The 25,551-nt window shown below is 43.9% G+C and overlaps 1 protein-coding gene across 3 annotated transcripts in view; it reads left to right on the top strand.

The window, feature by feature from the left end:
* The window catches only part of LOC119456114 (uncharacterized), a 99,796-nt gene extending 76,556 nt beyond the window's left edge, over positions 1-23,240 (top strand). For 2 of the 3 annotated variants that reach the window (XM_049669551.1, XM_037717718.1), the window contains exons 2-5: positions 16,469-16,536; positions 19,331-19,435; positions 20,205-20,228; positions 23,090-23,240. In XM_049669551.1, coding sequence (XP_049525508.1) covers positions 16,471-16,536; positions 19,331-19,435; positions 20,205-20,228; positions 23,090-23,164 — 270 coding nt within the window. In that variant the 5' untranslated portion in view covers positions 16,469-16,470 and the 3' untranslated portion in view covers positions 23,165-23,240. Of the gene's footprint in view, positions 1-8,734; positions 8,861-16,468; positions 16,537-19,330; positions 19,436-20,204; positions 20,229-23,089 lie in introns of those variants that run through there. The other variant, XM_037717717.2, reaches the window with a different exon arrangement.
* Positions 23,241-25,551: the final 2,311 nt, after the last annotated feature.

The following is a 25,551-nucleotide window of genomic DNA, read 5'->3' as shown; positions in this document are numbered from 1 at the left end:
AGAGGGAAATAAATGTTTTTATGTAACTTGTGCGCAACAACATGTAGTGAAGACAAATAACTCTGTGCCGTGGCACACTACAGTCAATTTGACTGCTACACACACAAAAAAATCCTAGCTAGCTAATGAAGATTACTTTGAATGATAACGTATATCGGCGCCTAAGGAAATTATCTTTTGTGCAGTGATAAAAATATACCAAATTCTGTCGTGCACGGTGGAGTCTTTTAATGCCCTAAACTTTCCTTTCCTTGAAAGATGCTACCTTCCTTTTCTTTCAAAGATGAACATGCTACCGGCTGCAGTTGCATAGTACTTGCATAGTTGCTTTGAGTACTTGAAACTGTAAAGTCATTCTCAAAGCTACATTCGACGAATGAATAGACACATAAGCAACAGAATAGGTGGCGGGAACCCTGATCATTGAGTTGCCTACATACGTTTTGTATATCACATGCAACAAAGACTAGTGAGCTTCTTCACGTTCCTTCAGATTTTTATTTGCCTAACGGCTCGGGTTATCTTAGTTAAAAACACGAGCACGCCTTTGTCTCTGCTCGTGAAGTGGTGCCTTGAGGTGTTTGAATATCATGAACACACAGAACATCCCTTACTGGGATTACTCTCCTGTGGTTTAGGACGGCGGCGACTCCAGATATTGCGAAGATTTTCGTACCTATCATTTAAACACGTTCTGAGACAAAGCCAACCTCTCTTACAGGCAGCGCTATGAACTTTAAAGACAGTGCTCACCATAATACTTGCGTCTTGTTTCCAGTGAGCACTGGGTCTTTGTCTGCTCGAGGGCAGGCCTCTCGTCATCCTAAATTTACAGGAAATCATATGGCAATGGCGCCTTTTACGAAGGGGTGTCAACAATATTAATCCCGAGAAAGCAGAGAAACAGACTGTCGGTCTTTGTGTGTTTCGAAACTGAGGCTTGAAACTGCGTAATACTATCGCCAGCAGAAATCCGGATGCTGACTTGCATTACTGCATCTGCATGCAATTTGGACGACGTTACCTACTGCATAAGAGAGTGTGATCTGACACAGCTAAATATCCTAAGATGGCGTGATGCAAACAAATTTTATATTTAACCAAATACGAATGTACAAAAAATGCTATTACTATAGCTTCTTTAACAAAAGACAGTTTCTCACCTGTGAGTCATATAAAAGTTCTGTCCTAATTTCTATTGGAGTCAAGATAGTCGAAAGCAATACAACTTGCATCCTAAGACTAGTTTGTTCTGCTAGTTTTCTAGCATAGCGCTCTTTTCCCAAAGCAGAGATGATTACACTCGACATGAACGGCAACAATATCCCTGGTCCCAGCGGTGCGGCCTATGAGGCACCGAATTCATGAACTTCTCAAGCTGCAAACATGATTGTTTGGATCTTAAGTGATTTAGAAGGGGAAATGAATGCTACATAACTCTAAAGTTCGCATTTTGTGACTCCTGCCTCACAACTCTGCAAGTCTGAACACATGCGACTCATGAAAACAGCTTCTGTCGCAGTTTTGGTTGGAATGAAACTTTTTAAACAAAAGATGGTCACGCGCACTTACCGGTAGGAACTCGGCAAATTCTTCGTACTGCAAGAAAGAAAAACAGCAGTGGTTCAGTTTAGGCTTTAAGAACAGTGTGCGCTGGAAAGCGCCGTTGCAAGAGTAAGGACTTCTAGCATAATAATGCGATTAGCATTCTTGGAGAACTTCACCCACATTGCGGCATGTATGTATATGTTTGTTTGTTTGTTTGTTTGTATGCATGCATGTATGGGGTACGGATGAATTTAACCCATTTCCCTCTGCTCTTCAATAAAAAAAAAGTCCTTTAATATTTTCCCGGTGCTGGGCGGAATCAAAGCCGCGTCATGCGGGTTCTTCAAGCACAGCAGCTTGACACTTTAGCGTAGTGCCAGGAATACTCCGGGCAGTGAGTGAAAAGCATTCTCTGCGTTCGCACTCACCGGCGCGCCACGCATCACGGAGGCCACGTTCGGACTAGGCAGCGCTGCTAGGTGGCGCAGCGTGTCCAGCGAAAAGCGCGTCAGAGGAACCCGGCTGCAGTACACCGTACACGCCTCGTACATCACGCGTTTCGGCGCTGGCAACAGGCTGTGTCGCTATATTGCTTTAATGCTAATCGCGTTAACGACGACATTCGTAGAGATCAATGTGCCCCACAAAAATAGAACACCTGTTATATTTTCAAATTGCAGTCTGCTATTCAAATTTGAAACGAAGTCCACAGAACGACACTTTTTACAAAGGGTAAAAAGTATAGCCAAAGCTTGTAGTTTATTACTAGGAAAACTTGGCGCAACTTGGGAAGCGCCCTGTTGCAATTCAATTCCTTTAATAACGTTTTCATTACGTGGGCGTGCAATGTGCTCGCACAATTATCTTATCTCTCTAATTTTACAGGTTAAGAGCTCTGCAAAGGGTGCAAGGGTGAAACCCGTGTTTAAGGTTTAGTAGAACTGTTAGTTGTCTTCGTTTGATTTGCAGAAAAGGAGAAGCAGAAGGAAATGCGGGCCGGTTAGCCAAAGCCAGGTCGCAGCTGGTTTGCTGTCCAACATTGGGGGGGGGGGGGGGGGAGACCGCGAAAGAAAGAAAGAAAAGGGAAGCGACAAGAGTTGATACGCACGCACACACAACAACATTTACAGAACATTCACAGACGGTTGCTTAAGCACGCCGTTACAGATAATTCACAAAAGCTACAAAATTATTGAAGAGTTATTTCGATAGCAAAACGGTGCCTCATTCTAGCATGGGTCATTTTTTTACATAGACCGCGAACACAAACAATCACTGGCCACTGCGCTAGCTCACTTTAATCACAGACAACAATCAAATGAGATAATTTTGGAATGCCGACCTCCCAAGCCATCGCAGCAGACGGTGTCGAAGGCACTGCTACAGTTCTAAAGGGCAACAGACGTGCACATACGGCTTTAGCCTGAATTGGTGTTCATTTTTCCGCAAGTGATCCAGTGTTCTGACAATGTGTATATGCTTTCTCATGTTTTTACCTCCGTCCTCTCGTACTTCATTGTAGGGTAGCAAACCAGATTTTCGTTCCAGTTAACCTCCCCGCCTTTCTCCTGTATTTTACCTCGTTCTATCTATCTAGCATTAGTTAAATATTTACATAGTGTGCCTTTCTTTTAATAAGTCTCTCTTTCTCTCTAAAGTGTAAAACAGAGTAGTAGAAGAAAATAGTAATATGAAATCTAATCGCATGGGATTCGCAGGAAAATATATGACAGATGAGAACTACGTAACCCGTGCATTTCCTTACCAAGGCGTCACCTGCGTCGACTGCTGCCTTGCAGAGCATAGATATGAGCTCCCACTCCTCCAGTCCACCAAAGTTGGCTTTGTGGCTGGCCCACACCTCGATAACCTAGTGGCAGGGACGGATTCGGGTAATCACTAGAAGATGGTGAAAAGAGTGGGGGACATCGAAAGACAGATACTGGGCACGGCCAGGGACGGCTTTATTACTGCCTTCTCAGCTACCAATTAACCAAACTTTTAACTTCGGAAGGTATGTAAGAAACGAGCTCTGCGCGTCAAATACAGTCCGCACGAACTAAAAACAATAAACAACCACAACTAAGCGTTACTCGGCATATGTTTGCTCTTCTAAATTATTGCACTATTCAACACACGATATCTCCTAAATAATCGCGTGCTTCCAGTGCAGCTTAAGATGTCATCGTGATTGCAGCGTACGCGTATTAAACTACACGATTGTAAAAAAAAAAGTTGGAAATAGTAACAAAAAAGGAAGGAAGGAAAGAAAGAAAGAAAGAGAAAGAAACAATTTAAACATTGGTAAAATGCGGCTCACTTTTTCCGTTGCGCGGTCATGAATGCAGTTCATGAAGTACTGGAGCTGTTCCTCAGTGTACACTGAAAAAAGAAATCAGCCTACATTTACGGTCGTTGCAACATCATAAAACGTGTACTTTCCGAAACAGTTACGTAATACTGTGGTTTTTATATTTGAATGAAGAAGACATGGTCATTTTGTGTAAGCGGAGAGGTTCACGCTCAGCTGTTGAGTATAAATACTTGTCAACATCTGAAGTGCAGCGATTCCGCACCAATCATAAAGGCTAATAGAAAATATGTGTTAAGAATTCACACTGCGAGAATGCACTCCGAATTTCTCTGGACTTTTCACAATAAATTATGAGTTAACTATTTCCTTTTTGCATCTTATGGATGAAATACTTGTCTAATCACTTTCCAGCAATGGATGAAACACCGATTTCCCAAAGATGCGGTTCATTTACTGGCGCCCGAAATACGTCGAAGATAAATTGCACTGTTGTCTTAGTCGCATCAGCTTTAGAGCTTCTCCCATTGGGGAGTCACTGGGCCGCTATGCGAATGATGTGATTTTCAGTGTTTAATGGTTTAATGAACAACCTACATAAATTTCCCCGTAGATGAAAATTGGTTTATGCTCCCTTAGAGTCGGTGTCATTATTCGTGACATGCTTCATGTCAGTAATGATCTTAATTTCTTTTATTCATCAGCAAGTTGGGTTCGAGGGTTCTCTATAGTTGTCATCAACATTGAGCGCATCTTCACGACAGGCTTTCAGTAAGATAACAGCCAAACTTCAACAAAATTGCATCTAGCCTAGCAGCTGAGGCAGATAGAAATCTTGAGCAGACTGAGGCTGAAGGCCAGCACCGAAGTTGATTTGCGACTACATAAACAAAAAATCTTCAGCGACCCAAGCATGCTGGCCGCTGAAGGTGTGTAACTTAACTTAGAGTTTCAAGAACACTAGATCACCTTATTCATGGCTAATAGCTTCGGATGGCCGAAGTCGTCTCATCGATAAAGCCTCTGAGCGCTGCATTATTATTGACAGGACGTCCTTTAAGACAGTGGTGCAATGAGGCATGTCCGACATGCGGACGTAGCAGCGCACCGTAGACACCACAAGGAACTAGTGTTAGAGTGGATATGCTGCTCCAAAAGTATAATATGAGTCCTAATACAGTACTTTTGGCAGGAGCTCGATGCCAAGTACTGCACGTGATAACTGTCACCTGTGCCATTTAAATAAAATATACCACGTATCTGTTGAGGATGAATGCGAAAAGAAAGAAATTTTGTGTTCAACGTTGCTGGAACAAGAAGTGATGAAATTAAACCGCAATAAAGGTAATGGGGCATTTTAATTTTGTTAAGTATCGCGGCGAATTTTTGACCATCGCCTAGAGTTTGCCTCTTTACAAACTATCTTGTAGGCAAATTTGCGCTGTACTTTGTTAAGAGTCCTAGCAAGGGATTAAAATGATTTGGATACGTAGAAAGAATTGTGCAGATAGACGGAGAGAAACGGAGAAGAGAAGAGAACGCACAAGCGTATTTCAAGCCTTTCTAAGCTTGCTTGAAATGCCAGATCACGTGCTTGCAACCTTTCACTTGCCAACACGGACGCGCAGAAATCCAACAGAGGACTTTAGTCGTGTAGGCTGCTAAATATTAGCCGGCCTTGCTGGTCATTTCTACATTCGCTTCACAGATACACTGCCGTGAAACTAATCTTTATGACCTATGATGCTGCCAGACATCTGCAACGTGGAAATTGTACTTACGGCATATATTGAAAAACCTATCTTCCTGTGCTCTGCTGAAACCCGTAAAGAAGAGAAACCACGTTGCAATCCAGATTTTTGTCATGTCCAGCTCAAGTCTTCGGAGGGAGCTGTGTCGTTCCCTTAAGTTACTTTCGATAAGTGGTCAGTGAAAAACGTGGCATGTGAGACGTTCGTTCATCAAATGCCGCGTATATTGGGCGCAAGGTGTGCTGTTTGCTTTAGCTTCTCGTAACCTCTTTCTGATTGGAAGTTGTCGATGTTAGGGTAACAACAGGTGCACCACCGAGTCCCAGTTACACTCGAGTGCCTGTCCCTGCAGAAAACATAATTTAGCTTACGCCCATTTTGTGCCTGAATAATTTCCATATAGAATAGCGTTTCACAAGTTTTACGAAGACAAGCTAACGACGCTGATAAGCAAGAAATATTTGCTCAGCGTTCGTTTCATCATTTCAGGAAGAGAGCACTTGAGTTAGAAATAAGAACGAAGTAAGATGCAATCGGTAATCGAATATAGAAAAAAATTACATTTACACTTCTCGTATATGCCAGTAAGTCGACAAAAAACCTTAACAAAAGCGGGTGAAAAATATAGATAGAAAGAAAGAGAGAGAGAGAGAGAGAGAGAGAAATACGAAAACTGAGCGAAGCATGGTTCAAATGGAAAGGGGGAGATGATGATGGCTTGAATGGGAGTTACAGAGCTCATCAAAATGGAGACACATGCAAATGCATCCTAATATCGTGGCAATCGTCTTTTATTCAAATGACTAGTAGTTTCAGGCGCACGCGTTGAGGTAGCATTACACTTGCAAAAGAGGCATCTCGCAAGAAGGCTTGTGCACCTGAATAAGCGAGCGCAAAATACAGCTAAACAATCAGAACGGGCACTCACTGAACAAAATAAGTTATTTTCAATATATATTTCGTGAGTGTGTGCCCGTATTGTTACAAAGGAGATAACCGAAGTTAACTAAATGAACCGCCGGGCTTTTGTTATGATCATCGTTGGTCCCAAAATGATTTTCGCGGAAGACAAAGCGGGGCTCTATGATGAGCCTCTTGTGGTTGCTGTTTAAGGCGCCGTAGAAAAAGACACTATTCCAGTCCACGAAAAATTCACCGACGATTGCCATATTCCCTAATGCGAAATTTGAGCGCAGCTCTATACGTGTTTTCTTTTCGCGATATATTGGCTGGCGAGGACAATCTGTCTCGAGCGGCACGTCGCAAACGGAGCGAATTGCGGGGCGACTGCCTGGCTAATCGGGAGATCGCGAGAGGCAGCGTGCGGATGACGCGTGGACGCGATTCACATGTAGCAGCCGTCACTTACAGACCTCCGTTCATGCAACGCTTTGCTTCCATATATGGTATCGGTGGCGTCAGCGGTGAACGTACGACTCGCGCTTCTCTGGCGCCATCTTGTAGCCGTCGTCGCTGTAGAGCTCGTCTTGCGCAGCACTACGCATTTCTTCTCACGCTTTCGCCATACCCTCGTCCTCCGCTTTCCGCTTCGCAGTCTCTTCGCTATCACCGTCTTTCATCCTTCGCTGTGCTCGTTCGCTCGGTTACGCTGGCTGCTGGAACGCGCACCAAAGAGCTGAGCTCTAAAAAATAAAGAACCTTTATGGGTTAGTGCTTAGCTTTACAGCCACCCAGAAGTCAGATATTCATTAGTAAGTTATATTACGATGTTAGGTCGTGCGCGTTTGTACCAATGTGCCCACGTGGAAGGACACTACAGGCCATTGCAGCAAGTGAAGGTAGCGCTATGATATGGCTATTCGTAGCTACCGGAGAACTCACAAAGTTCGATACGTCAGTTGTGTTAGTATTACGAAATCGCCCCTGCCTCCGATAAAAAAATATTTTTAGCAGAAAATGTATTTGGCGTACGGCCACAGCTCTTTTGTAATCCCGTTATCAATGTCAGAAATTATCGCATTTCTGTCTTGATATGTCCGCACTAAGTGCCATTCTGCGACAGCATAAATAAAGACTCAAAGAAAACCATAAGACTGAAAGAAGCAATTCGTCTGGCTCAAAACTAATTTACTGCGACCGTGGCAGGCTCTCGCACCAGATACCGCCATCTTCTCAAGGTAACTTTTTTTTAGCGCTGCAAACAGCGTTCATTTCGGCCACTGCAGTATTGCCTGCGGTGACCTTCGAAATACACGAACAATCGGAACTACGCTTAAAAATTCCAGCCATCTCAGCCATCCAGACAAACCCATCAATGCACTTATTGTAACCCATGCAGGTAATCAGGCAAGGAAGCTACGTAACAGGGCAAAAATATTGTCGTGTCGATATTTCTTCAGCAGTATAATTAATTCTAATTTGCGGCCAGCAGAGACGTGTCTTGGCGAAACGCATTCATGACGAATCGTACCTGACAAGGGAGTTCACACTACAACTCCAAGCAAAAGTGAACCTTCTCTGGTGGACGAGCTGTGAGAGAAGACATGCTTAAAATGTTTAGCACTGCCGGGGGCCAGCCACTTCGCAATGAAGACCGCAATACAGCACCTGCAGTGCAGAATGATCTCAGCGGGAAACAAAGCCACTGAAAAGGTTGCTAAGCACCTTTCTAGTCCTTACAATACCTGTTTTGTTAAGGTAGTTTGATATTCACTTTTCTTAGGTATGTTTAGGCAACAACTTACAACATCGGCCTCAGCACACACACACTAGCAAAATCGCACGCACGCACGCACGCACGCACGCACGCACATCGAGCGACATTCCTTCTCTGCCAAAAAGTAACCTCGTGCGCCAATCTAACGAGTAACTGGTTCATTTGTATATTAAAATGCCACCCGAAGAGCTGCTACCGCACCAATTATTTATTCAGGAGAGCTTGTGGAGTTTCCAGTTGTCGCATAATTACCAAGTAAAACACCGCACTGCGACGTCTTTATTCCCGGCCTAATTATGTTGATTTCATTTGCCTAATTAGGCACATTTAGCTCCGGCAGCAAGTATTCTCACTCGAGGGGACCCCGCAGTGAAATTTGGCGCTGGCAATCTCGAAGTCAGCTAGTAGCAGCCTGGCAGTGGCCACTGCATGTGGAGTCCGCTCATTTCTGGTGACCTAGGAGCACTTCCTTCAAGAACGTTATAGCGGCAATGACAGAGACAAGGCTCCTGCTCACGATTATGCACATCGTATCGCTCGTCTTCGGCGATGAAGCACCGTTCAATGTTTGTCGTGAGTACACGAGTAAATATGACACGGATCACACGATACAATTTTGTAACGCTGATGGCTGCGCATTTCTGAACACATATTTAGCGAGGCTAAAATCTGCTGAAAATGCTGCCCTGACTGAACTTCAAGCGGCTCGGCGAAGAATAAATGCTAATAACATGATCTGTCTGTAAAAATATCGATTTATTTGTCTTAACCACTGCAGATTATATCGGAGCTGTGCTATACCCAAGTGGTACAATTGTTGGAATTATAACTCGATGGTTATAGCTGTCATACAAAAAAGTTATAGGCTAGGTTATTGAGTAGGGAAAGTTTGAATAAATTGAGTTCTCTTCAACGAGAAGAGCAGCAGGGGGTTGAATATAATTTTCTTTAGGAACAGGTCTCTTCCAAGGAGAATAATGAAGCAACCCACATCGTCGTTCAGGTCAAGATTGATCTAAAGTTTCTGTTTGCTTCCCATTTGCCGAGAATATTATAGGATGCACGGATGTGGTGGTGTTTTATCTAAACGTCATAAAGCAAAAATAGTCAAATGCACATGGCGTTAAGTTGTTTTACTTAGGTTGATGAAAACAATACAGAATATACTGTTCTTCTTCTTCTTGGTAGCGAGGGGATTTCATATTGGTTTGGCGATAATAGGCGTATGTGAGAGCCTATAAGATATGACACTGTCGAGACAGGGTTATCAGTGCGCAAAACAATAAGCTGTCTAATCATAGGGTGCCATTCTGGTTTCACGTGAAGGTTTAACAAGTTTTCTTGGAATGCCTTTCGGAAACGCGACGGCAGAAGCTATATGTTTGTTTCGCCAGACCAAGAAGTTACAGCAATAAAATATATTACTCATGGGCACTCATAAATTATAGAATTCTTAACAGCTGTTCTTCTAAAAAAATGTCACAGTTTCGCCCTAAGGGCGAAGCAATGAATGCGATAGCAACACAGCAATGTCATATACGAAGTAAGGTGAGCGGCTTTGGTAGCAGTATGAATTGTAGTAAACATGAGCTGATTAAGTAAGCAGGTGTGCTGCGGCGTAAGTAGACCGACATGAAGAGAGACTCGATGACCACGAGAAGGCGCGTGTGAAACGGTGGTGTTGATGAGAACCGCTTCCCGTGGGCAGCGCGTGCGAAGGGACACACCTGTAGCGCTGCACTGTCGATCCGGGCAGCATTACATGTGTAGCGTGCGTTGGAAAATGTGGCCCGACTATTACTAACTGAATGAACAAGCGTGGTGTGAGCGCGCACAAACAAACGTGAATAGATCCCACTGAATGACTGCAGACAACGACTGTCAAAACGCTGGCAGCAAGCCCATACGCTGCAGCGGGCGAAGGAACGTGCGGTCTATCGCTTCAACAGAAACTGAGCGGCGAATGCACAGTGCATAAAGGTCAGAGCCGTGTGGAGATAAGAGACGGTGCGGGCGAGCGACGAGCGCGGTTGTTGGCAGAGTAGAAGTGCGCCCCCCCCCCCCCCCGCTCCCTCCGGCGCATGGCTTCCCGCTTCCTTCCTTGCGCGTGGGAGAGATAAGAGACCGTGCGGGCGAGCGACGAGCGCGGTTGTTGGCAGAGTAGAAGTGCCCCCCCTCCCCCCCCCCCCCCCCCCGCTCCCTCCGGCGCTGGCTTCCCGCTTCCTTGCTTGCGCGTGGGAGATTGAGTGCGTTTGCTCTCCGTGATAGCGCTCGTCCCCGCACGCTTCCGCTCGGGCATACGGCGCGCGGCGAAGATTTTATCTATACGGAACCTCACGGCGACGGCGACGCCGACGGCAGAAATCCGCTTGAAGTGTCCATATAATTGCTATCGCAATAAAAGAAAAGGAAAAAGAAAAAGAAACATGTCAAGGACGTTTTTTTAAATTGCTTTAGAATCTTGATTTAGCGTGTTGCATGCATCCCAGGATGATTTTAATGTAAGTGCCTGGTTACAGGTCGTTTTATGAACTTATTGAAGTAATGAAAGTAAGGTTAGGTACCTCTGGAATTCGCCAAGCAAGTAATGCAATGAATGCCGCATTCCACGCTGTGCTGCTTCACGGAGGAGATGTTTGTGGCTTGGTTTTCTCATATCCTATTTGAGAGTCAATGACAGCTAATAGCATTAAACTGGTTGAATGTGTCTCCTGAAGAACGCTGCCTTAACAATATCTTTGTCAAGCGCTTACATAAGATCACACAAACGAAGGAAGAGGTGCTGACAAGAAGTTAATATGGTGGGGAAACTGTTTCCCCTCCTACCTCGACCTTTGCAAAAGAGTTTGCAGTTAGAGAAATCATCTCCGCTTCACAAGATATCCTCTTGAGAACCCTTGTACAATGTATCGCACAATGCTTTTAATCATTTTAAAGATTAACTCGGAAATGATTACGCAAAATATTCATCGCGAATATGAAGAACTGTACGGAAGCGATTTATTCTCGCTCTCGCCATCAGATTTAGAGAAAATTGACACTGACTTGATCTAGATAATTCTGTCGGTGCAGATGAAGAAAAACACTCTTGACGTGCGTTTCAAATACCGCGGTATGACATCAAATTTAGGATGCAGAACAAACGTACAAAAATCTAAACAATGTTAAAACTTTATCACTTTGTTTTCGCATAAAGAAATAAGGTTGTTTTTACAATCACAGAATTCATGAGACGGTTACTTTCTTCCCCTATACGCAGATGATCCTTTCAGCAACTAACCGAGTGATTTAAGAAAAGGCTCTTACGTTTGTTTCAAGCAAGTCAGTAATAAGGTGGTGTCTGAACCCACACCCCAGTGACCTGTGGCTATAAGTAACAGAAACAGATCTCCAAGCCTATGCTTTTGTGGGATGCACAGGAAGTGATTGCAGAACCACAAACACGTCATAGCTGCCATGTTTTAGACACCACCTATTAGAACGGACTTGAAAATCTACTACGTCCCTGTCTCCGGATCTGAGAAATATATCAAATAAGGAATGGCATGACGAGTGCTATGGTGAAGACTGTCGCATCCGGGAACATAATGAAGTAGGCGATATATTGCATATAAATCGAACTATTCGCTGAAATATAAACGGTTCTTGCGTCATTAGAATTAGTCTTATGATGCTCTGCCGTAGTAAAGATGCGTAAATTTTCACAAGTCTACAGGGCAGTGGTCTCACATTTCGATGGTTATGGACTGCAAAAACACTTATACGCCCATCTAGATAATCAATAATCCGAAACAGGTAACACTAAGCCAAAGGTTCAAATTGGTATATCTGGTATGCTGCTCAGAATCATCAAGGCTTATTAACATTATTACTGATATCTGTACGTGAGCATGTAATTTCCCATCCTAAATTTATAAACGATATGTATACGTGAAAGTGGTCATAGACCCCATAGTTGTCGTATTGCTCCGTTAGCAATCGCGTCCAAGCCCAAGAGCTGAAAAGCAGTAACACGTGCTCCTTCATAGCCCACTTGCTATGATAGCGTATAACTTCGCCATATTTAAAAGAATTGCCCTGGATGATTGCCTGTTCGGAAACACGAACGATCATGCAGTTTTCTTCAGGGAACAAAACTGCGCTCACCGAAACCCTTCACTTAGCAAATAACTCCCAAAATTTGGTAATTTGGTACCAGAGTGGACCACCTGATGCTCACCAAAGTGCGCAGCCTTATTTTCCAAAACGAATTTCTATGCAGCATATAGGGCCGCAGTATTGAATTTCATATCACAAGCCAGAAATCACGGTGAGAGTGTCTAAAACGGCGCTTAATAGCCCACACCTGCGGTCGTCCTGGTTATCGTTTCTTTTTGTAGGTAGCAAGATAGCGGCTGTTATGGTCATTCTAAAAATGCTTTTTCTGAGCTACACATGTGGCCTCTGAAACCTTGCGACGCTGGTAATCTTCGAGGACATTGCAAAGTTGTCGTAATTGCCACCAGAGGGCCCTGCCTTGTACACAATGCGGATCGATATTAGCGTGGCCCCCGAGACTGTGAGCGTGCCGTTATAGTATACTACAATAGTGCCGGTATAAAGCAGTTGGCCAAATAAGCCTTGCGCACGTTTTGCACGTGTTTCCAAGCGAGGAAAATCTTGGGTCTTTCGCCTACTCCAGCGTCAAAGTCATTGTGCTCTAACACCCATAATAATAAAAAAAGAATCTTGACTGGTCATATTTAATAATGGCACAGTGCAAGTTATCTATAATAAACATTTACTCAAAAGCGAGCTGCACAGTCATCAGTTACAAGCAGTTCGTTGCACTTGCATTTAAGGCTGTGTTAATATTGATGTTTAGGGGACACACGGCTTGTTTCTATTGCGACGAAAACTGAAGACAATTTCCAGGAGCGTCGTAGCAATTAGCGAGAGCCTATATGAAATGTCGAGAAATGTGAGACAAGTTTGAAATCACCCGCCGTGGTTGCTCAGTGGCTATGGTGTTGGGCTGCTGAGCACGAGGTCGCGGGATCGAATCCCGGCCACGGCGGCCGCATTTCGATGGGGGCGAAATGCGAAAACACCCGTGTACTTAGATTTAGGTGCACGTTAAAGAACCCCAGGTGGTCCAAATTTCCGGAGTCCCCCACTACGGCGTGCCACATAATCAGAACTGGTTTTGGCACGTAAAACCCCATAATATTTTAAGTTTTAAAGCGCCGTACCACGCCGCTACACCAATAAGAAATGCTTGCGGTATAGGCATCGTCCCACTTGGCGGCCGTAGCAAAACACGAGGTTGGTGTTGCGACACTGCCTATGCCGACCGTATAAAGTTTTGTACAAAGATTACCGGAGGGAACTCCGGCGATATAGTGTGTATGGGTGTTGCAAGCGTGTTGGTTAAAATGGATTCGCCAGGATTTTATTATTCTGGCTTCAAACGGCTGTTGTAAGTTGATCATTTTTTGGACAAATTGTTGCGCTATATTTGAAGCAGTTCGCAATAAATTTGCATGTGCGCGTAGTCTTATTGTCTGCAGCTTTTAGAAAAAAGGTAGGATTGCTTCGAAATTTAGGCTCATAAAGGCAGGTAAAGCGCAGTACATAAAGCCACAAGAACGACTGAAGCCGCAAGCAGACAAATGAGACAAATAAATTTGATATGGGGGTTTATTGGTGTTTAATCTCGTTAGGTCCAGCGCAAAGAGCACCCGAGCAGTTCCAGCCTAACGCCAGCGCGAGGCAAAACCAGCGACACCGATCCTTTTGTCTTTCTCTTCCTCACTTCAAGAGCCATGCGACCACAGTGACGCTTGTGCTAACTTCGTCATTACAACCATCATTTCCGTAGTATCTGAGCGATCGCAGCGCCACAGTTCTCTCCAGTCATTTTCGTAGAAAACTCTACACCTGACCGGGTGGCGACGTTTGGCGAACTCTGTTTTGCCCAGCCATTGACGATAGTCTCGGAGGCTTTGTCGTGCAAGTTGATTGCGTCGGTAGCTGTCAGATGGCGCACTATGTCCAGACTTGCCCTTTTCTCGTGTGTAATAAATAGACGAGGTGGCGAAAATCGGTAGCGTGCCTTCGTGCAAGTGTCGGGCTTGTATGCAGGCTTCCTAGTTATGCCACGTGGCACCGCATTATCGGATTAATTAAAATTGCTTTCTCCACCTTTTTCTGCGTGTCGCCAACCCCCTCCTTGGCAAAATCCATCTCGATAAATATTCAGCACGGCATTGATCTTCGCTGCAACTTTTATGATATGAAGAAGCATGCGGACATATGGGTCCTTTAGGAAGCGTGAGGTTGGTCTATTAATTCACAGAAATATGTTCTCTTCAGTGTACACTTAAGTGAAAAGTATTTGCTTTGGCCATGCGAAATAAGTATGATGAGGAAATTTTGTAAAGATTTGGTTTGTTTAGCGTTTTTAGACCTTAATGTGACGAACATAGGTTGTGCGTAATTTCCGTATATGGAGCGCTAATTGTAATGTAATACTAATATAAGCGCTTTAATTTACGGGTGCCTATGTAATTTCCGCTTGCTCCATCTGTTTCATACTTTCATACTTCGGAGAAGCTGTGGAAACTGCGTATACGAATGCCACCACGTGGCAGTTTTTCTATCGATCTATCTATCTAGACCTATCTATCTATCTATCTATCTATCTATCTATCTATCTATCTATCTATCTATCTATCTATCTATCTATCTATCTATCTATCTATCTATCTATCTATCTATCTATCTATCTATCTATCTATCTATCTATCTATCTATCTATCTATCTATCTATCTATCTATCTATCTATCTATCTATCTATCTATCTATCTATCTATCTATCTATCTATCTATCTATCTATCTATCTATCTATCTATCCTATCTATCTATCTATCTATCTATCTATCTATCTATCTATCTATCTATCTATCTATCTATCTATCTATCTATCTATCTATCTATCTATCTATCTATCTATCTATCTATCTATCTATCTATCTATCTATCTATCTATCTATCTATCTATCTATCTATCTATCTATCTATCTATCTATCTATCTATCTATCTATCTATCTATCTATCTATCTATCTATCTATCTATCTATCTATCTATCTATCTATCTATCTATCTATCTATCTATCTATCTATCTATCTATCTATCTATCTATCTATCTATCTATCTATCTATCTATCTATCTATCTATCTATCTATCTATCTATCTATCTATCTATCTATCTATCTATCTATCTATCTATCTATCTATCTATCTATCTATCTATCTATCTATCTATCTATCTATCTATCTATCTATCTATCTATCTATCTATCTATCTATCTATCTATCTATCTATCTATCTATCTATCTATCTATCTATCTATCTATCTATCTATCTATCTATCTATCTATCTATCTATCTATCTATCTATCTATCTATCTATCTATCTATCTATCTATCTATCTATCTATCTATCTATCTATCTATCTATCTATCTATCTATCTATCTATCTATCTATCTATCTATCTTATCTATCTATCTATCTATCTATCTATCTATCTATCTATCTATCTATCTATCTATCTATCTATCTATCTATCTATCTATCTATCTATCTATCTATCTACTATCTATCTATCTATATCTGAACGAGAAGAAAGGGAACCGATTTTCATTATATCTAATTTGAATACTTAGTTTTTTATTTCACTCTTTTTAAATGCTAGGAATGAGTTCGTAGGCAAAGGCACAGGACAGTGCAGTCGTGGTAACAAATATGTTAACGTGGATTATCTGAAGGCGTAGTGTCGGTTATTATGTCTCATCGGAAGTGTAACCATGCCTCTCTTTCTATCCCCATTCACACTTCTCTGCATGCAGGGTAGCCAACCAGAACTACCTCTGGTAACATTCACATCCTTTCTCTGTCTCTCTTAAATGCTGCGAGGAATTTTAATATGATCTTTTCTTTCTAACGGCAACACCATTTAAAAGGCGGCAGTGTGTGAAATGAACAGGCAGGTGCGTGAATCGAGCGACCAGCTGACTGGCCGCCTTTCTAGAATATCGGTTTGCCTTTTGTTTCAGTGCTAAATACAAAAGCACATTAAATTGAAACCTTCATAAAGATCAGGGGCACTTAGGTTGGCTTTGTTTATTTCAGTGATGCACTCGCATGAGGTCGAGGCACTCGTGACATGCGCTAAGGCTGACGCCGACATGCCCGAAAAGGTAAGCACTGTCTCATAAGGCGGCCACCTAGGAGTTTGAACCATCGAGCCCGCAAGACTGATGTACGGTTTTTCACCCACTGATTCGTGCTCAATGCAGCTATAGGTATATGATGGATACTTAAAGCAGTATGTCTGCGAGAATGCCGGTAGCTGCGATTTGACGGTCTTTCAAGAAATTCAGCTACGTTCATGAGTTGAAAAAGAACCATGCGCCTTTAAAGACTTTCCCCCACGCAGGGTAGCAAATCGGACATGCCTCCCTACCTTTCCTTCCTACTTTTCCTCCTTCTCCGCCTCCTAGACACCTTGAACCAGGTTCAAGCATGCCGCAGGAATTGTATTTTGTCAGTAATGCCGATCAAAAAAAAAAAAAAAAAATGGGGAGGTGGTTGTGGTTGGGGGGAGAGGGGAGAGGTGTGCTCAGCTTCTCAGTGCATTGTCTTGCCTTTCTAACAAACATTGTTGTCTGGCGACACTGGTTCCGCCGTTTTAGTTTTTTGTCCATGTGGCTTTGTGCACTGTTAATTGTTTACCGGGGCGGGGGGGGGGGGGGGGGGGGTATTCTGTAAGAATCAACCTAGTGGACTGTCCACTCCGGCCGTTTCCAATGGATCCAGTTTCACGAGTGCGAAGGAGGCTGGCTGGCACCTTCGCGCTCGTGAAGCTGGAGCCAATGGCGGCAGCTGGAGTGGACAGTCCACTAGGTGGATTCTTACACATATAGAGCACTTCGGGGCCGCAATAAATATGATGGGGTGCGTGAAATCTGGAAGGCAGTAATGGTGCCAGCGCTAACGTTCGCAATTACCCTCCTGTGCTTAAAATCGGTTACCTTGCCGAGTTTGGAAGTTAACCAATGATCGGTAGGCCAGTTGGCTTTGTGAGTCCATGGCACATCCACAAGCGAGACAGTGCAGGGTGACATATGTTGGTCCTTGTTTGAACTCAGAGAATCCCAGAGCAAAATTAGTTTTGAAGAAAGACTCAGGAACACGGATGAAAAAAAAAATTGTGTGCCTAAAGTGCACAAGTATCTGTACCTGAAACGCGTGTAAACCGAATGGAGGAAGAAGTCGAGGAAGTTGGCAGTCAAGTACAGGATAATTGAAAGTGTGAATAGACAACCAGGAGTCATCAAAATGAAATTCAGAGCCCTTCCACTTCTGTGAACAGGGAATAAGCCAGCGAAGCTGGGACTATATTGTGGGTCTGGTATAGTTAATATTGCTACAGTGAATTTATATATTGTCATTATTGACTATATTGACCGTCTTCGGCACGTTCGTCAAAGAGCAAGGACACCGGCGTCTTGTTTTTACCCGGCGCGATGGCCAAGTAGCGCATTTGCTGCGCCAAGTCCGCCCCATTGTCATAGACTAGCGTATGAGTCACAGCGTTCATATAGCCGCGGCACACTGCAGGGAATCGTCAAGATCCTGACGTCAGGATTCTGGAAGATGTGGTTAAACGAGCGTCCAAAGGGCAGCTGCTGATAAAAGCGCTAGCGCGATCTCTACGTCCCGAGACAAAGGGGCACAATGATTTGTGGGACATGCCACCGCCGAGTATCGCGACACTTGTAAAAGAGGCATCGGCGGTGGCGAGGGGTAGAACAATGGGCCATCTATCATCCGTTTTGACACCTATACTAAGGCACAGCTGGCGGGAAACAGCCACGCACATGGAGCCAAGCCGCCACGCACATGGAGCTGAAAATTATTGACATATTTCCGGTCTATCTACCTACTTCCGTTGGCGGACGCGATCTCCTGGAACCTAGCCTATAACAGCTTCGATGTAAAAGCGAGAGAAAAAGAGACAGTGAATTGGATGCAAAGAATGGAAACAAAAAAGACCATGGAAATTTACACTTACACCCTCTAGAAGCCCTTGGATTTAAAGTTGACTGAAGCATTAACCGATCAGCACTCGAGATAAGCGAGAGACGTTTATAGTATTGGTGGAAAAAAGCAGGGAAGAGATTGACACCTGTGGATCCGTTACAGGCATAGCTAGCGGTACAGGATAGATAGAGAATAGTAAGTTGTTGGGCTAGTTAGTTTTACATAATTTTGCAAAGGGGAGCACAGAAGTGTTGCGGAAAAAGACCAGGAGGAAGTTAGAGAAGTTTTGAGGAAGAGAAATAAGATCAATGTATACAGAAATGCTAGAATGACTAGCATGTATAGCATACCTGATTAACCCTAGCAGGCTAGGTGACTATTTGTCACCACCCCGTTTCAAAGGGAATGCCAATAAATCATCATCATCATCATCCACATAATCATCATCATCATCAACATCATTGGCTTCTTCCGGAAGTACATAGTTATTATCGAAATTAAGCAGATTTTCGCTTACTTCAGCCTGTTTATTAAACTGCGTGAATAAATATACACAGTAGCAGTAGGCAGAAGTCCACTGATCCAACCACCCTTCTTGACTGATCTCAGCTATTGGCCAATAGCAGCCGCGTATGGGAATCTGCTATATTACAAAATAAAGCATCCAGAAAAGATTGAGGAACAGGCCTCTGGTGCAAAGAGAGTGTTTGAGAGAGGTGTGACTTCGCGCTCCGCAAAGTCCGCATGGAAAATGTATTGAAACGCGAGTCATCGATCCAGTAGGCGTTGGTTGCGTTTGCTGATAAGCTTAATGTTTGCTCATAACGCTAAACTTATTTGTAATTATAACACTGACAAGCACAAGAACTGAAAACGTAATAGTCTTGTGGCTTGCTTCTAGTGTACATGTAGCGTGCGCTCTTCTAAGCCGCCACGCATCTGTTGCAGGTTCTAAATCACTGGAACGATCAGATAGCCATGTTCACGGGAATGAGCGATGCCGAAGTGGTTTTGCTTATCTGCAAGACGTCGCTCGACGCAGGAGAGGCACTGGTGAGCACTGAGTATGTTTTGAGCATGAAGTCTCACTGGGCACGATCTATTTCCCTGTTTCCATAATTCACTCGTTGTGAAGGTTCTTTATCACTCCTTTTAATCCGCGCTCATGTGGCCGGCATAAATGTATAGAAATGAGCTCACCGCTGTCATGGTGGTCTCAAGGCGCGTTGTTGTGGCCCTCATAATCACATTTTATATAAATGGACCTTGTCCTCCTCGTACCCACAGAGGAGGAGTCAGCGACACGTCAACAGGTGCATGACATAACTAATGTAACAATGTGCAGAGCGACAATACTCGGTATGGGGAAGACAAAAGGTTCTCAATAATATACTACATACAGCTTTGTCAGCGCAGGCTTGCAGGTGCTGGTCACAGGAATAGTGAGGTCACCTCATTGAGGTGAGAGCATATAGCCGCTATAACAACGATGCTCCACCCGCTACATTGACGAGAAAGTCGAGTTGAGCTAAAGGGCCATCAATCTTATTGTCGTGTTATGGAACTGGTTGTGTTTACATATAAGTCCAAATTGCCCTTCCTGCTTTTTCAAACAGAGAAAAACCAAAAAGGAGAAATGTAAGAAAGGTGACAATGTCCACCAGACGACTATATTGTTTGCTGCCTACCATCAGGCTTAATATCGTAGCAGCGACATCTGTATTGAGGATTAATAAGTGTGATTATTTCTGCACAAATATCATATCGACAAATTCTGGAAACGATGACTGACGAAAGCATTGTGTTGTCGCCTTTCTTTCAGTACGAAGAATTTAGTAACACTCACGTAAGTCATCATCTTTTCTCCTCTTATTCTGAATGTTAGAAAAAGAAGCTCTAGCAGGGACGATGGGCCCACGGGCACATTCAGTGCAATTGTAGGGCGATGCTGACAACGAGAAACCAGAAAGATCGTAGAATAACTGTGAGGCCCTCATATGGTAAGTACAGGGCCGGACGATTTGCAAACATTATCTACAGTTTGCTTAGGGACGTTACTATTACGAGATATTGGGAGGGCCCAGTCAGGCGTTGCTGCCTTTTGTCGTCCCTCATAAGTGTGACGATGCTCGTGAAGATGCTACGTACCTCTTAAATGAAGTATTCAATTCAACAAGGACGCAATAAGCAATCTATTGTAAAATTCTGTCGTGGGGTTAACAAGCGTTACGTGCTAATGCGGAAATATTCTGCAGAAGGAGTAGTGGTGCTTCGCGATTTGGGTACGTTGGAAGAAACTCTCTCCTACCCGGGCGCTAGGGTGAGGACGGTGAGCGCGCGCTTTTTGAGGGCAGATAGAAAGAATGAGAGAGAGAGAGATAGAGAGAGAGAGAAAGAGAATAGATGTCTGATTATGGAGAGGAAGATGCGTTATTTTCTGCAGCCTTTAGTGCGCACAGCTTAGAGCCTTGGGTAAGGGCAGGCAGACATAAAGAGAGGAGAGTGTAGAGAAAGTAGTCCAGGTCACCGGACCTATGGCTGACAGTAACCTACAGGCGCTGCTGTGCAACAAAGGTGAAAAAAATATGTAGACCTCACGCACTGTGGGAATCGATACAATGCGAATAATTTTGCGGGTAGCTTGCTATCCAGAATTACTAATACATGCTGGATATCAGATGTTACCAGATTAACCAATGTGTTTGTGTAAACCAAGAAATTCGGCTTGTGACGCGAGCGTGTGTGTAAAGACAGCAACAAGACGATGGCGACGGTAGTATGACGACGACGACGGCGTTGCGACAGCTTTTTTTTTGGTTTTGTTTTTACTCCGGCGAGAAAACATCATGACCGGTTCCATTACGACTGGACTGATCCCAAAGGCGGTATAATGTCGCGCAGTGTACTTGTCGCGTTATGCACCAGGAAAGGACTTGTGTATGTGCACTAATTCTGAAGGCTTTGCAGTCTAACACAGATCGTCAAAGCGCGGGCTGCCACGACGCAAGATAGAGAAAAAGTGGCCCACTCCCGATCGTGACGCATAGGAAAATAGTTGTAGGTCTGTGATTGATTCAGAACTGGCATGCGCGCACGTGCGATCTCTCGTGCTCTTTGAGGTGACGCAGGTAGGCCTGCGATTTTTGCCCAAACAACAAAAACAAAAAAAAAGTCCGATCGTTGCTTAATGGTTATGCCTTCGAGATGATGTTCTGGGAGATTGTAGTTGAATCCCACCGCCGGACACATAGCTTTCATTATTGAAATGGTTTGCAACATGCGAAACAAGAGCCTACGTACCACAAAGTGCCTGGAATGCGCCAAAAAATGCTTCGCATTAAAATCATGGGAAGTGATCGATAGGGCCGGGGTCGTTACAGGTATAAGTGACTGTAACATATAGAGGTACAGGTTTTAAAGAAGAGAGCAAACCTCAAGTACAGATAAGCAAAGTGTTAGATTGCAATGGATGTAGCTAAAATCTGATTAGCTCACGCTGGGTAGTTGACTATTTCTTGCCGCCCCGTCTCGAAAGGACGACCAGTAGAAATCATTTTCATCATCTTCGCTCCTGGAGTGAAGAGGGTGTTGTTGCGACTCCAGTTGGTTGGAGCATCGTTGGAGGAATGGGGACGGTGGACAGAGCATTGGAGTGGCGCTAATGACGCTGATTCCAATCAGCGTCATTAGTGCTGCGTCGCTCGACAAGAAGGTTTATATAAATACAATGTCTCCTCCCGCTCCATCTGAGACAGACGCTGCAGAAGTATTGGCAGCGACACGGCCTAATAACTTCAAGTTTTCCTCACAGGAAGGTTCTCATGTCGTGGGAGTGCGTCGGGCGTGTAGCCGAGTGCTACAATGGTTTCGCATGCACCTCACTCTGTGTAACATATGAGATTTCCCATATTTTTACTTCTTGCTTGATGATTTTCTTTGTACAGAAGCACTTTCGCAAGAAGAAAGGGAATCGTGCATGGTTGAAGAATAATTTTGCTGTCTAATGGTTGTGTAACAGTAAGCGAAATCTTACGTCGTTAGCATTTCTGCACGCCGCACGCATCACCACTATAGAAGAAGAGACCCAGAGTTAAGCAGCAGAACGGCACAGTCTCCGTCGACAAATGTCTTCAGGAATACGATAAAGATACCACAAGATGCAGCGCAGTATGATTCGGTCCCAAGCTAAAGTGATATACAAGGTGTTCATTTTTAAGTTTTACGGAATTTTTTGAAATCGCCTGTGGCAGGTAGCACAATTCTTATCATTGAGCTTGGTTATTCGGTGAAGCGGGCATTTGTAGCATGAGAAATCAAAACACATATTCAACTAATTAACAAAAATTCACCAATTAATTTCTTAGTTAATTACTTTACGACACATATTGCAATTTACGAATTGTAGCCCGTGAGCTTGTCAGGCGTATTCACGTGGAATGAATTTCCAGAATATACGGTAATATATTATAGAGTGTTGGCCCCTACGGATGAAAGAGGATTCCAAAGGCACACGAGAGGACACTGGCGAAACAAAACGCACTTCAAAACTTTTGCTTGCATATCGCAGATAGCGCTCGCTCTCAAGCCAGATATGAAAAAGAAAAGAAGAAAAATTGCTGCTTATAAATTTACAGACTGATATGCAACGACCCAAAGCACGAACGATACGTGTGCGACACTGACGCCAATCTTTCTTTTATGTTTCAGCCGGAATACAAAAAGACTATAGACGTGATTGTAGCGCAGTGTTACGAGAAAGCCACTGGACAGAAGATTACTTGAACACATCAGCGCCGAGTCCCTGTTTTTCTCGTTCTATTAACAAAACGAACAATTTCACCAATAAAGATTGGGGTATGGAATATATGTATTTTCTTACGTTCCTTAAGCTCTACGAATGTCGAGTGCGTACGACATTCATAAGACATTTTTTTAAAGGCTTCTGAGCGTCAGAATGTGTAAGTTCGTTCAGTTATGCTTGTCTAGTTCTTGAGCCATCCCTTCTTCCCTTTCTCCCGTGCTTCCTTCCCTGTTTCATTGCTTCATCAGAGCAAACACAGCATAGTGCTACAAACCGAAATAGTTCACGCATGCATTTACGCATACAGCGTAAGTTCTCATGCTAGAATCTCTTTATTTGCATAGTGCGCAATTTACGGTAGTAAAAATGTGATGGGTTTATGAACGCCTCTTTGCTCCAAGGCAGAAAATATGAAATGAATAAGTAAGTTAAACGCTTGGCTGGATTTGGCGAGCGAGTATATAGTGTTAATTGAAGTTTCTATTGTAATTTAAAAACAAAATTTAATTAAATGTTGATGCGAATGAACGCAAGAAAGACGGACACATAGAGCAGAACACTAGCTCTGAGCTGTTTATTAGCAGCGATAGTCAGTGGAAATAATGAGCACAAAAATATGTACAAACAAAACTTAAATTCACGCGTGCACTTCATATATGTCGGTGTTCAAGAATTCGGCTCCCACAGTGGTGGCTTAGCGGCTATGGTGCTGTTTTGTCAAGCACAAGGTCGCGGGATGAAATCCGGGCCGCGGCGGCCGCATTTCGATGTGGGCGAAATGCAAAAGAACACCCGTGTCCCATGCATAATGGGGGCACGTTAAAAATCCTCTGGTGGTCAAAGTAAATCCGGAGTCCCCCATTACGGCGTGCCTCATAATGAAATGGTTGTTTTGGCACGTACGTAAAAACTAAGAGTTCAAATCAATTCGGTTGAAGAATTTGACCACGTGCGGAAGAACATACGCCTCACGAACGCCTCACGATACGGGTGCACGAATTTCTGTTTTTGTACTACTGACCTATGTACTATCGTGGAGAAACGAAACGCGATAAGGTAATTATCATGTAGGATATCTTAATTGCACGAGTAATAACAACAGAAGAGTGGAATTTCGTGCCGCTGCTAAAGCCTGTCGCAAATGATGGTACAGGCCTCAAACTATGCATACAAGCCCAAAATGGGCCAACATCATGTGAAATTTTGAAAGCTATAGCGAAATAACTAGTTTCAGTTAGCTTTAACTTTTTCGAGATTAATTTTTTCATGATAGTATACACTACCCGAAACATAATTTGAAGGGATTCTCGTGACCAGCCGGCCATGGCGGCGTAGTGGCTTTGGGGCAGTGGAGTTGGATCGAACCCCGGTCGCGTCGGCTGTACTTCGACGGGGGCGAAATGCAATAACACCCGTGCACCGTGCACTGGCTGCACGTTAAAGAAACCCAGGTGGTCAAAATTAACCCGACGTGCTTCATAATCTTATCGTGGTTTTGGCACGTGAAACCCCAGAATTTAATTAATTTTAAGGGATTCTCGTGCATTCAACACAAACATCGTCTTCTGTTACAGCGTATGTGAGGACACAGATTTGACAGCTTGTTAGGGGTTGAAAAACAGGAGAGGCACACCATGTTACTACTGGCTTTTTTTAGGGTTCTGTATCATTGTGTGTACTACATACGGCAGCACCTCTCGGCCTATCCTTCCTTGCTCCATCCTTTCCGTTTTTTTTTAGAGCGCAGCTCTTAGGCGCCCGTTCGAGCGGCGAGCGTCGGCGTCCTCGGCGTAACCGAGCGGACGAGCACAGCGAAGGATGAAATAGCGAACGCGGAATGCAGCGGTAGATCAAAGATGGCGATAGCGAAGAGAGCGCGAGCAGGAAAGAGGAGGAGGAGGGTGCAGAGGAACCGTGAGGCGGAAAGCGGAGGAGGGTATGGCGAAAGTGTGAGAAGAAAAGGGTAGTGCCACGCAAGATGGTCTCTGCGGCGACGGTGGCTACGAAATGACACCAGAGCAGCGCGCGTCGTCTGTTCACCTATGACGCCAGCGATATCACATATGGAAACAAAGCACTATATGAGTGGAGGTCTGTCTGCGGCGGCTGCTATGAATCGCGCCCACTCGTCGTTCACGCACTGCCTCTCGCGCTCTCCCAATTAGCGAGGCAGTCGCGCCACACTTCGCTTTGTGTGCAATGTGCGGCACCGGACAGATTCTCTGCGCCAGCCAGTATATCGTGAAATGAAAACACGTGTAGAGCTACGCTTAAATTTCGCATTAGGGAGTATCGTAATCGTCGGTAAATGTTTTTAGGGGCGAAGCTCCTTAGGGTGTGGGTCTGTCCCTCCTCTGTAGTAGTAGTA

The sequence above is a fragment of the Dermacentor silvarum genome, chromosome 6 (genome assembly GCF_013339745.2).
Source record: "Dermacentor silvarum isolate Dsil-2018 chromosome 6, BIME_Dsil_1.4, whole genome shotgun sequence".
Classification (NCBI taxonomy): domain Eukaryota; kingdom Metazoa; phylum Arthropoda; class Arachnida; order Ixodida; family Ixodidae; genus Dermacentor; species Dermacentor silvarum.
Note: the sequence above shows the minus strand (reverse complement) of the source record. Positions and strands in the feature narration are given on the sequence as shown.